This window comes from Serinus canaria, chromosome Z (assembly GCF_022539315.1).
Source record: "Serinus canaria isolate serCan28SL12 chromosome Z, serCan2020, whole genome shotgun sequence".
Classification (NCBI taxonomy): domain Eukaryota; kingdom Metazoa; phylum Chordata; class Aves; order Passeriformes; family Fringillidae; genus Serinus; species Serinus canaria.
Window position 1 is genome coordinate 5,724,677 of NC_066343.1, and position 13,865 is coordinate 5,738,541.

The window sequence follows — 13,865 nt, forward strand, 5'->3', positions numbered from 1 at the left end:
AATCAAGGATTTGTCGAGAATAGATTATTTGAAACTAATCTAATAATGCTGGTATTGGAATACTTGCCATGGAAAGCCCGATTTCAGCTTTCCCACATGACTGTACAGTTTGTTAGTGGGGTTAGATCAGGGTCTCCAGATACCTACTAAAAGGTGGGTGCATAATTAGGGAACTGGGGTAGGAGAGTGGTAGGGGTGCAATCTTAAAATTCATACAGACCATGTTGCTTCAGTGAAATCATGCAGATAGAAAAGTAGAGTGTAGTTCAGCAAGGATTGACAAACTCTTTTGTTTTCTTTAGATTGGAATACTCAATTTCATAATTAAAGGATGGAGATTGACTGATCAGACCCTACAATAAAACAAGCAAGTTAACAAGTAGTGGGGTAATTGTCATGAGGCAGTACTTTTCTTGTATGATGCCCAGAAGACAGCATGTTCACAAGACAAAGTAGTTTTTCTTGTAGCCAGCCCCAGTAATTGCCTTAGCTTTTTCTTAGATGACAGGGTCTTCAAAAGTCCTAGTTTATGTGGGTGCTATATTTATTTGATTATCCTTAAAAGTTTGTTTCCCCTGTTCCTTTGCATTTCCCCAGTGTCCCAGACCAGGGAGGAAGTTCAGATCTGTAGTTTACAGTTGGAAAAGCACTCTAAAACAGGCAAGCGCGGGTCAGGGAGGGGGTAAGATGGAGTGCAGACCCAGAGGTTTAGACAAAGGTCACTGAGCACACATATCATGTTCTGGGAGAGACTGCCAGCCCCATGGTAGTCAGCTCACCCCCAGAGGTAGAAAAGAGGTTTTCAAGAGTGGGAGGGAGGAATTTTCATATAGTTTCATCTTTCTTCACAGAACAGTGGCAAAGGGCTTGTACTGATAGAGATGGAAATGGAGAAGGCTGGCTTTCTAAAAACCTCTTGGAATTCAGGCATTAGCTGAATTTTAACCATGAATTTTACTTCCAGTTGTTAGAAGCATTTTCCACTGGTACTTGCAGGTTCCTACATAGAAGGCTGTTTTTTGTAGATCTGAAGATGTTTTCATGGCAATCTTCTGTGTTGCTTTTTTAAAAGAGATATTCTGGTTCAGGTAAGGAGTAATGCTGAGAATAATTTTGTTCCCTTTGTACAGGGAATTAAAATGCATAATTAAGATGTTCCCCTGTAAATTTGTAGTTTATAAATATTTCAGATAAATTACTTATCTTCCAAGGTCTTCGTTGAGCATAAATGTGTATAGTATCAATTACAGCTGAATAAAGGCTGATCTGATTTTTCTGAGCCTTATGTTGGTCTTAATAGACTTCAAAATTTTTAAGTTTGAATTATGAAGAAAATAAAAGCTGATCTTATGGTTAAAAGTGCAGACCTGGACATGAAGTTTTAACCCCCTTAAGAATCCTGTGTGTGAGCTGTTAATACTGCACTTCAGTTTGCTGATCTCTAAAAGGAAGATGATGCTGGTATCTTTTGGCAAGATTTAGAAAAACATGGTGATTATTTAGGGTAGAAGACACTGTTTGCATGGTGTTTGCTCCAATTTCTTCTAGAACAGATGCCCCCCAAAAAAGCTATATAGCTAGCCTTGTGTGTTTCCATGACTTTCTTTGTGGGAGGCTGTGGCTTTTGTGCTGCAATATCTAAAAGAAGGACTTCTACCTGTGAAAGTTGTTTTGCATTAGCTGGTCCTGTTAATTGATGTAGGTAGCTTAGGAGAAGAGGTTTAAAAAGCAGGAGAATACCATAAGACTGTTAAGATTACTTCCAGAAGTCCTTAGAAGTAAATGAAAAGGGTTGTTTTAATCTCTTTGGATGGTTCAAGCTCCGGAGGAGAAGCAGTATGACAGAAGAGTTAAGGCCTGTGGAAAAAACCAAACTAGTGGCTCTAACAGAGAAAGCAAAGCATAGTAAAAGCTTTGCCTGGGAGCCAAACTTGCATTTCTCTCCAGAAATGAATTTTGAATTTTAAAAGCACTCAGAATTAAGGGACAATTCATAGGAGCCAGAAGTGTTAAAAACAGAGCTACAGTTGGCAATTTAAGTATTTGGCAGTTGTTATGAAAGCCTTTCTAGGGATTCTTCAGTAGTAAAATCAAGCAACCTGATTATGGACAAGTACTTTTATATTTCACCAGCTCTAGGACTTTAAACATAATGTTATGGTTGATATTCTCTTATGGAAAATCAAGGTGTGAATTAAGTTTGGGGATTTTTCCTTTTAAGCAACTCACCTACCTTCTGACACCCACAATCTACTGGGTAAAAAGTAAAATTCTTAAAGCTAATAGCAGTTTTGTTTGTGCAAACCATTTGAGATTCTTAAATCACTGCTTATTTCGTATCAGAGGGGTTTGGGATTTTTTCCCACTCAGCTTGTGGGTAGGTTTCTGAAAAACCTTTTCATAGTTTGGAAGAAGTATCAATTTGTTTTCTGCAGGGATGCCAAGATGCTTTTCAGCACGTATTAGAAAAGGTTTAGTGATAGTTCTTTTTTCTGTGTATTCTTAAACCATTGCCACAGTGGCTGAAATCCCCAAAGAAGAGAAACAGTAGTGTTAAGTTCCTCCATGATACTGGTTGATAACTGTGCCTGCATTTTGTTTCAGGTTCTCCTCGATGAACTTTCATCCACTAAATATTGGGTATCCGTGCATGTCTCGGACCATAGTGGATTTCATTACCGCCAGTTCTTGCTCAACTCCTTGATACACAGAACGGTGACTGACAAAAACATACTGGTACAAAAGCATGTGGTAAATGAGCAAAACCCTAGCCTTCAGAAGGAGGAAGAGAGTGCAGGGACAGAAGCTGCCTGTGCAGAGGAGCAAAGCGTGGATCTCCCCGGCCGTTTAGACGAAGAGATGGAACTCTGCAGTGAACTGATTGATAATTACCCAGGGCATGAAACCTTGTGGTGTCATAGGTAAGAGGACTTGGTCAAAAGAGTTTCCTTCTGATTTGTGGGTGATTCTTCACATGGTATTTCCAAACAAATTGTTCTGGCTTTAGGAAGTACCACTCAATAAAAGATTTTTAAGCTACCGTGTATTAAACCTTTGGAAAGTGTTCAAGAGCATAATCAGAGCTATTGTGTGGGAAATTTGATTTGGCTTAAATATCTTTGGTGTAAGCTCCACTTGTCCCTATAATTTGTGCTAGAGAAGCAAGATGCTGGTAATGAGTCTCTTCATACTTTAAATGTTTAAACAACAAAAAATGAACAAAATGTCAACAGAAGATTGTGTGCAGAAAATGTTTGCTTTACTAGCTGGGTGCAGGTTCCTGACTAGGTAACAGGAGATTTGCCAAAGTGACATGGAGCTCTTTCTAGTACAGTGTGCACAGAGACAGCAGATTTTGTGTCTGTGACAGAAATCTGGTTGGATGGCAAATGATTTTAAATAGTTCAGCAGCAGGTTATTTTCAGTGCATGACTTTCTTTTTTTTTCCCTTCTTTTCTTTTCCTTTGAAGAAGGTGTGTATTCTACCTTCAGCAGCACTTAAGCAACAAACTTCCTCTCATGAGTACAGCGGTATCATCTGTGGAGAACAGTGATGAAAGTCTGAATAATTCCCACCACAGTCCTGCAGCAGGTCACATGGCACAAGCTATGGATGTTGATGGTTTGAATGAATCCAGCAGCAAACAAGGATATACCCAAGAAACAAAGCGCCTGAAGCGTGCTCCTGTGCAGGACTCTCTTGGTCCAGAAATGGAATACCGGTTTGTTGATAAAGTATTATCAACTTGTAGGGATGTGGACCAAGCCAGGTTTGCTACTGCTTATAGAAAATGGTTAGTTACTTTTTTAGGTCAGTGAAGGAAACGTTGAAAGCTTTCAGGGTTCTTCTCTTAGTGCAATATTCTCTTTTCAGACACAAATGCATGTCTTGGTTGCAAGTGTTAGCTAACTCTGTGTTTCTCTCTCTTTTGATGGTCAGTCGTAAAGCTAAATTTCAGAGTACACATCTGTCACTTTATTAAAGAACTGGCATACATTTTTATTAAGCAAATGCAGTTTGTTACCTAATCTCTCAAAGAAATCACTCTTACCAGCTTTCTACATGACATTTTCTTTTTTTTTTTTAACTTCTGCATTAAGGTGGACTCTGAATCATTTGACTTAAAAAAAAAAAAGAGGTTAAAAAAAAAAAAGGTTTAAAATGCTTGTAAAACAGAGTGTCTGAAAAAATGGGAAAATCTGTCAGTATCAGCTAAACCTGTTTCTAGTTTGTTCCTGTATGGCATCATGCTAATACTTTATGGGATCCTGACTATATTTGGTGAGTGCTATTATTTTTGTGTAGCAGTCTTTGGTAGAACACCAGAATACAGTGTTTCTTTCTGAAGGCTTCTGTAACAGTTTTGGAGCTGTGATGCCTTTTACTGTTTTAACTCCATTTTTTGTTTGCTTATTAATTGTCATGTTAGCTTGATAGGAAGGTCTATAAGGTTGAAATCTTGATAAGCAGATACAGAAAAATGTGGCAGAAAATAGTTCAAACACATGTTCACCCACAGCCAGAGCTGTATTTGGCTGTATTTGTGAATTGTTTTCTCAAAACAGACAACCTTCATTTCTTACTTGGTGTTTATTTATTTATTTTACTTCAACAATCCAGATTTAATCACATTTGATACACATTTCTGAATGTCTTTTTTACACTACAGGTTCTCACCCTGCCAAATCACACGTTCCCTACAAGTTCAATATTGGATGGAGTAAAAAGTAGCTCTTCCAAATGATGATTGAGACTATACAGTTAAACAAACCAGTGACAGCAAGGAGGTAGCTAACCCTTCCTTTCTGTGTTTTTGAAGAGCTTCAGTCTTTGTTGTTTTGGTTTTGTTGGTTTGGTTTTCCATTTTTACTCTTAAAGAAGAGCTCTACTCCAGCCATACATCTCTGTTTACATAACTTTAAATTTTAAGGGAATTTGAAATAAGTTATGAATGGTGTATTTTGTCATTTCCTTAGAATTTGTCTGTAAAAGGGATATTTTACACTGGTAGAATTGTGCTGGTACACAGACCCAGGGAAAACATTCTACAACTGTAGAAGTCCAGACAATGGCAATATTGCCTCTTTTAAAAGCAGACTATTCTCTGGGGGTATTAGATTTTCATTACCATAATTGCTTTATTTATCTTCTGCCCCATGTGCCTCTTGACCATAAGTTTCAAGATGCTGTTTCTGTTGGGCATAGAGAGAAACAATGAGGGAGGAAAAAACAAAGGTAGCTTGCTCAAAAGATGTCACTTTGAATCAAAAAAAGCACTCAAAATGTGAAGTTCCTGCACTTCTAAGTAGTTTGATGAATGGCATTTACTCTTGCATTTCAAAATGAAAACAGACCACCTCCAGTCTTTGAGTGTATGTTCATGATTCATTTCAGGCATAAAGTAGCTAAAAATGACATTTCTAAATGTACACTGTTCTGTTTACAGTGTATAAATAAGACTGATCTAGGCTTGAGCATCTTCATGTCAAATCTTTGTTCCAGAGGGCATCCACACCTGGCTCTCCTTAGGTATGCATGTATTAAATGCATACATTGGCTCTGAGGTGCTATGGGATGCTGTGGTGGTTTGGTTGATGGTTTTAGTTGCAGAAAGCATAATTGTTGTCTGAAGGAGGTGTGGGACTGGCTTGAGAGCAGAGTTTTGTCATAAGATGTTGCCTGAGTGATCACTGACAAATGGGTAGGTTCAAGTACAAACAGGAGTCTGAACTTAAGTTCTTAACTTGAGCAAGAGCTTTTGCACATCCCAGGAGACCTGATGTTTAGTGAAGGTGGATGATACATTAAAGTATGTGTAGTAGCCTGGGTCAGCTTGACTAACAGTATCCCATTAATGACTTGTATAAATCTGGAAAGTGTGAAGTCAAGGGGGCAGTGTATTAAAGATCAGGTTCTTGGTCTTAGATTACTTAGTAATGTTCTGTTTATCATCTTCTGTTTACTTTGGCAAAATTTTCCTGTTTATGAGAAAAATATTAGTGATAGGAGCAATCTCAGAAGTGGGAGCATGATAAGAAACATTTCTGTAACTGTGGAAGAGAAGAGATTGTCTCTTTTTGCACTGGAAAGATTGAGGCTTTCAGAAGAAAATACTAATATTAGAATCTGACTTGAAGCTCATTATATAGTTCTTCCAGACTATAATCTGGAGTCTTAGTTAGCATTCTCAGAGCTGTACTGTGGAAGTTCTGTGCTTTTGAACTTGACATCATAAACATTTATGCAGGTTCCCTCATATACATGTGTATAGTTCCCATTCCTGTCAGCACAAGTGATACGTTCTTGTAGGATGACAAGATTTGGTCCTATGTAACTGAATAGAGTTACATTGCATTTTAGTACTTGGAAAAATGTTCTGAGGACTCTGATTAGAGATGGTGCTGATATTCTTACTGCTTTTGTAAAACACTTATGGCTGTAGTATAACTCTTAAGTGTGGGTTTCTAAAGTCTGCACCTCATGGAAATATTCCCCTCCACTCTATTTTTTAAATCCAGTCAGAATAGTTACATTTAGAAATGTTTGCAGACCTAAAAACTAAATAGTGAAATTGAAACAAGTCATATCTTTCTGTTTGATGAAAATGCAAACAGTAAGTTGTTACATTTGAGCTTTAATTTTTTAACAGTAACAATATAAATTATATTAAAATAATTTCTAAAATTATTTTAGAAATAATTTTAGAAAATAATATCTAAATTGCTTTGAACTATCAATGTCTTGAGGCCTCATGCATTAAATTATTGAAGAGGTACTTCTAACATAATGCATTAAGCTCAAAACTGATGTGAAGTTGTGGAACTATGATCTTTGCAGTATACCTGTCTAACCACTTGGTGTTACTGCAGAGTCCCCTTTGGGCACTGCTTGGAAAATAGGAAGTGGCTTTAGGCCATTGGTAGTTAATGTACTGAGCACGGCTGCTTCACATTAGGCATTTCAGCTGTTTTGTGTTTCAGAGATCAGAGACTAATAATTTAGTCGGTGAACATTCCTGCAGAGAAAATGTCCAGCAGAAGCTGCAGAATTCAAGGCTCTCACACTCTGAAGTCTCTTCCAATATAAAATCAAACTTTGTACATCTTAAACATCTTAATGTAAAGTTCAGCGTCTTTCCTAATTTTGTCTTTTGCTGGAGTATCTGTCATTTGAATTGATTATTTTTGTTCACTGGATTAGTCTTTGTAGAAATTTGTACTAGAAACAAAGGGTTTCGAGGAACAAATGTTATTTGAAACTACAGAATTTGGAATAGAAGGAACCACGTTTTAAAGTGGTAAATTCTCAGCTGCTAAATACAGTAACTGTTATGTCACTGGCATTTTGTTTGTCTTGTGTGTTACAGTCACTGGAGAAACACGCAGCATTAAATACAGCTACAATAACAAACTTGTATGAAGTCATTGGAACACATTGTTATAGCTGCTCTGATTAATATTCTTAATGTCTGCATATTTGTGTTTTATTGACTGCTTACATATTCTTTATACAACAAAATCCATGTGTTATTTAAATAGGGGATAAAGTAACTTGTCAGTTGATGCTATTTGATTAATTACCTTGTATGTAATTTGCTTTAAGACAAATAAGCAAAGTGATAATATAGTGAGAAAGCTTAGATTTTTATCTTATAATGAAAATTTCTGGCATTTCCAGTTTTATTCTAGTGCTGCTTAATTAGAATGTGTAGCTGGACTTTATGGATGGGAGTGATTTTATTTCTTAAGAAGATAGTTAATGAATTTTTAAAACAGTACTGTATAATATTGATGAACAGAAAGAAAGGGTTTTGGAAAGGTTTGTCTGCATAACCAGACTCATAAAACATAAAATACACTGAGCAAAATGTGAGTACCAGAGAATAATTTAGGTTGTGAATCTTTAGAGATTTGATGATTAAATTTTTGGACAGTTGTTGTTTGCTTAGTTTAGTTTTGCCTTCTGTAAGGGAAGAGTGCTTTTTGGGGTTTTTTTAATATCTAGTAGGAGGTGAACCATTGCACTTACAATATGAGGAGAAAAACCCACGACTGCTGAATAGTATCTCATAGAGCAATTTTGGAAAAAGCAGTGAACTGACACTGAAACATAGATGTCACTTCAAAATGCATCTTTGCACTCATTGAGTGATGAGAGATACGTAATAGTAATTAGATCTTACGATTTTATTAGTGTCAGATACAAAGAATAGGGTGTAACTCACCAATTCTCAAATGCACTTAACGTTCAAGTTAGTTTCAAAGGAAGTTCAGTGTCCCTGTCTATGATAATTTTCCTTGTGTACTCAGAGGTATGTTTCTTTTCAGCCTCTTCTCTGTTCTTCCAACCAGCAAAGAAGAATGTAGCAAAGCATTGGTGAGGTGGGCTAATTTCGTGTTTGAGGAACTCTGACTACCTCCCAAAAAGTACTTTGACTGATGTCCATAAGTGGAGTTATCAGGCTCAGTTATTTCAGAACCTCATGCTAGGCCTATATCCTCTTTCAGACATGAAAAGCAAGAGCTTTATCAATGAATCTATCGAGTTTTCCAGGGACAGTTTGAAGGAGAATGGAAAAAAATACTGTAGTTAAATTTGAAAAAACTAGAATTAGCATAAATGTTCATTTGTCTTTTCCTCTGAAGAAGCATCTCTGTTGCTGAAAAAGGGAGGAAATATGCTTCCAGGGAATTCCATATATTACGCTTTTGAACTGCAGACCTGACACTTCCTAGTGGCTTTAGCTTAGTGTGTAATGTTACTTCTCAGGGCATAGTCTGTTATAGCGAATTAGGGTGCATTTTTACAGTTTATAATTATTGATTAAAAAGGAACAAAAGCTAAACATGTAACTGGCTTTTAATTACTTTTTTTTTTGTCTAGCATGTCATTTTATAATATACCCACATGCCAACACTGTACCCAGTAATGTACAGTAGACCTCGCCATCTCATCTGCTTCGTACTGTTATTCTACTGAATTCCTGTTGCAGTCTTGCAGGGAGCTCATGACAGTTGTTGGATTTATTCTCTGAGTTTCCTAGTAGTATTCAGTGAAGGAGTTAGCATGTTGTAATGATGGGGAAGCTTTTTACAGCATCTGTGTTGAGGCACCATAGGTCTTAGATTCAGTATTTAAAAACCTTTTTTTTAGGATTCTGAATGCTAAATCTTTTTGAATAGCTGTCAAACTCTTACATGCATTAATCTGGAAAACAGAACTCTTAACTGAAGTTTCTTTTGTTAAATATCTTTAGCTGCACTGTCTGGAACCTGCTGTAGATGCTATTTTATAGACAGAGGTGGGGAGAACCCACAGTGGGGTGCATATTTTCTTCAGGAGACATTTTCTGAATGGAATATAATTATGGTTAAACAAAGAGCTTTTCTTGGATGAGGTACACCTGTCTGCTCATTGTGAATGAAGTTATGAAATTGGTACGTCATTGATATGGTAAGATTTGCTAAATGGCTGTATGTAATGAGTAGATAAATATGCTATTACAAAAAAATCACAGAAATGATACAAGGTACCAGAATTTGTTTTTAGAAAGCAAAATGTACCTACTGTACCTACTGTTCATTCCCTTTTGTATCAGTTTTTCTTTCTTGAAGTAGCTACATTTAAAATTGAAGGTGTACTTGGGAACACACTTAACTTCATATAATCTTATTACTTTCATATAATCAAAATAATAGATGTCTTAAATGTTTTGAAGTAGCAGTAAGATCCAAGGTAGTGACAGCACTACAGTGTTCAAGTGAGCCAATAAACTCTAATTTTGTAACATCATTGTGTTCATCAAAGTACTATTCTATGTAGGGAAATGTTTATTTTATCAAGATTTGTGCAAAAATATTTAATTCTCATAGCTTTCTTATTAGGGGGATATACAACTAGTTTTGAGCATAATATTTTGCAATATTTTTTCTATGAAAATTTCTCAGATGCACAGTTGTGACCATTGTAAATTTTATGTAGATTTTCAAGATAAATTAGATAAATCATAAATTTTGTAGCAGAAAGACTAAAATTATGACAGGACAGTAAGACACTGAAAAGTAATCTGCTAAATGACCAGTGTTCTACAGGATAGTGAATGTAAAGCGTTAAGTTTGTTTTCACTGGTCTTACTTTGACATAGGATGAATTCCTGTCCAATGGGGATTATTGTCTTTTTTTTTTTTTTTTTTTTTTTTTTGGGTAATCAGTAGAGAATTTATCTGTGAATAAATTATCTATATTTATTTTCCCACAATAAGTGTGCATGTTTGTGTGAATGGATGGATGGCAGAACTGTATTTATGTCCTGTGAACACTGCAAAAATCATCCAGATTTGGCTATCTGCTGACAGACTCCTCCATGGATGACCTTTCCTGGGTCTGAGTGTGAGTCTAGCAGGGTCAGTGCCAGGTTATCTGCTGAAAGCAGTGAGATCTATTGCTTCCCCTCTCTGTCTTAATCTGCCTGATTATCATTATACTTGGGCAAATGCCTGCACACACCAACCAAATCATTAGTGGTGGTGTTTATTCCAAGCGCTTGTAGAGAGTATTTGAGACTGTGAAAGAGTTTGTGAGGTCTTGGAAGTTGGGAAGATTTGAGGGTGCTCAGTCAATACCCAGGGGATACTTTTCGCAAGTCCTCCAGAAAGGAAATGGACAGGCATGTTTTGCATGAGTGCTTTAGCATTACAGGAGACTTGAGAAAAGTATAACTAGTGACTTAAATTGGTATTTAAAAACAACAAGTAGTCTTTTTGGTACTTTGTTTTTAGTATTTTTCTCACATTCTTTTTTGTAAATCAATCACGTAAAATATTCTCAGAATTACTCTTAATTTTGAGTGTCTTCTGATTTTGAATTATTGGATTTGAGAGCTTTCCTTAGGGGAAAGCTGTTTTACTGGAAAATGCTAGCACCTTTCCTGTTTCCTCTTAGACAATGTGATTCATTCCAAGTGTCCTAAAATGAGCCCCTGAAATCACAAGGTGTAACTGAAAGTATTGTTTATCATCCTAAATGCAAAGCTTAAAAAAGCTTCTTTCATATACTTAGTTTTCCTTTTTTTTTTTTCCCCTTTAATTTTCTCTTACTAGCTGCCAGGTAGAAAGAATATGTAAGGTAGCCCATAGTCAATATGAGCAATCTTGGCTTACTTAATTTGGGTGTTCATTAGTTCAGAAAGGAGCAAGTAATAAACCCACCAGGGTTGTTCTATAGAAGTAATTTGCAGGATCTGGCTATTTGTTTGTGATCTGAATGCTTTATTTTTACCTCTATTGAAATGAGTTTCAAAATTCCCACCAACTTCATTGACTTCAGATCAGCCCATGCTATGGAGAGAGTATCAGCTTCTGCCTGATAGCCATCACGCATTTAGTGGGATGAATTGTAAGGGACTTGTTTGGCTTTCACAAGACATACATGGTTGTATTTATGGCTTCAATTAAAAAACAGTTTGTGTAGTGTGTAGTCATTAGTGCTGTGGAAAAGGAGCCATTAAGGTTATGGAATGTTAGAGGTTTAAAAGAGCAGCTAGAGAAGAGCTAGGGGTACTACAGGGTATCAGTTGCTAAGGACACTTCCTTTTCCCTCTTTTATTCCCCTTCTGTTCTCTCCTCTGCTTCTCCCTCTTTCCTCCACCTGCCCCAGCTCAAAACTCCCCATTCTCTCCCCTGTCTCCATGATTTGTCATCTTTTATAGTGGCAAAAACTTTCTTACAATATGCCTGTGTGCAAACCAGGGCAACGCTTCAGTTCTGGAAGTATTGCATATCAATAGCAAATTGATACCAGTACTTGAGGTTTGTGCAAGGTATTTAGGGATGACTTGGAGAGGTTTTAAGTGCTGTGTGATAACTGATGCAATATTGAACAGGAATGTCTTAATAAACAGTGGATGGCCTGAGTGTTGCTGTTCTCCAGGCATGCTGTCTGCATTTATGGTCAACAATAAACTGCACATTTGTAACCCTTCCATCTCCACAAATGCTAATCATTAGCTAACAGCTAATCTGCTTTGTAAAATGCATCTGCATAAATGTTGATTTGAGATGTTCTGCAATTATTTGTTGTTATCTAGTACTAGATAACTTCGACCATGCCTTTAGCCCTCCTTCAGTGGAGCCTGGCCAAGTATAGATTTTCATGGTTATACATCTGATTTTGCAGTGAAAGGTAATTGAAATTCCACCATATAAAATGTGCATTTTCCTAATGTCTAGTTAGAAACATAGAAGGGCATCTTAGCACTGTTTTCCAGTTGTGCACACTGAGTTTTACCTTGTTTATCTCAAATATTTTGTATTGCATGTTAATTAAATTTTTGCTTATCCTAGTAGTACAAAATTACTTACAAAATAAAAGAGAGCACCCTTACAGTTCTAACTATTCTATGCAGATGTCTTCCAAAATTTACAGGTACAATTTTAGTGATGGTGGTTGGTAAACAGATTTTTTTTTCTCTTATTTATCAGCAGATTTGTTTTTATATGTATTAGTGACAAAATGGACTAAGCACCGCTGTAAGTTATTGTATTTCTGTAGAAAATGGGAAATAGTGTAATATTGTTTTTGTTAAATGTTGGCAGTTTATAAATAAACTTTTCATCTCCTAAAAACCCTTTGTTTTGTGACAACATTTTCATGCATAGTGCAACAGATGCTCCTTGTAACTACTGCTAATCCCTTCGGTGATATGCTTCCTTTGACAGGAGCTTCATCTTCTCTTGTGAATTAAGAGATGATAGCAGACTTATTTGTGGTTCTTTTAAACACTGACACATAGGCCTTTTCCGGAAGCTTTCCTAGGTCTTTGTTCAATAAAAGGAGAGAGATGAACAGAGTTAGCTCTTTATAAAATACTTCTTTCTGGTACTAGACAGCTGGCTGTACTGTTTAGAGTTGCAGAACTTGGACAGCTGATTGCTGCTTTTGTTTTTCTAGCTTATTACAGTTTCAGCATGATGTTCTGTGATGTGCTTGCCTTTTTTTAAAGTCTGGAAGCAACCAGAAGAGCTTGTGCCAGTCTTTCTAGGTTCCATACAATTTCTATGCTGTTACAATTGAAGGAAAAGCATTTCACAGATATTAAAAGCAGGTACTTGACCTCTTGTGTTCAGAAAATATACCTTCTTTGATTCATATTAAAGGTAGATGTAATATAGAATATGGTACTTTACATGGTACTTTGATTCCAATTGACTGCCTTTAGAACGTAAATTCTGCTGTATAAATTTTGTAAGACTGCCTGAAAAAGAGCCATCCCTAATCTGACCCCTGATCTGAGCTGGATGAGAAGATATTTGAGGTATGCTTATTATTTTTGTAATCTTTCTAATTATGCACATACAAATGCATTAATAACTGGATTCATAGTGTTGATCTGCAGTTAGGCTCTTCAAATAGTATTTTACTTCATATATACTTCTTTGATTTCATTTAAAAAAGTTGTTAATTTTTGGGCAAAATGGACTTAGATGTTTAGATCTCTTTCATAGATTCGAGAGAATGCTGCAGTAATTTGATTCTAGTCCTTGTATTTCAGGGCAATCAGTAGCTCTATAAAGAGCTTTCGTTCCCACTGTAATCCAAATAATTCCAAGGTTCATTTAAATAATGTATTTAATGACTAAATATTAATATAAAAGAATGTTGAACTATCAGAACGTGTGGTTGGGATTGGGTATTTATTTCATTAAGCAGTGACAGTGGGATATTTTAATGTAATGGCATATGAAAAAGCTCTTTAAAGTTGGAAAATTTTGTATTTCATGTATATTGTAAAGTGTGATTGGAACCACGGATCCAATATTTCTCTAATTTACTTAAGGGTTTCTAGGATTGTTTTGTCATCTTGGTG

The 13,865-nt window shown here is 36.2% G+C and overlaps 1 protein-coding gene across 2 annotated transcripts in view; it reads left to right on the forward strand.

Annotated features, from left to right (window-relative positions):
* Positions 1-12,911, forward strand: part of PTAR1 (protein prenyltransferase alpha subunit repeat containing 1) — a 32,724-nt gene extending 19,813 nt beyond the window's left edge. Inside the window, exons 6-7 of one of the 2 annotated variants that reach the window (XM_050986818.1) lie at positions 2,605-2,921; positions 3,474-12,911. In XM_050986818.1, the coding sequence (XP_050842775.1) occupies positions 2,605-2,921; positions 3,474-3,819 (663 nt within the window). In that variant the 3' untranslated portion in view covers positions 3,820-12,911. Of the gene's footprint in view, positions 1-2,604; positions 2,922-3,470 lie in introns of both variants that reach the window. The other variant, XM_050986817.1, reaches the window with a different exon arrangement.
* The last annotated feature ends 954 nt before the right edge of the window (positions 12,912-13,865 follow it).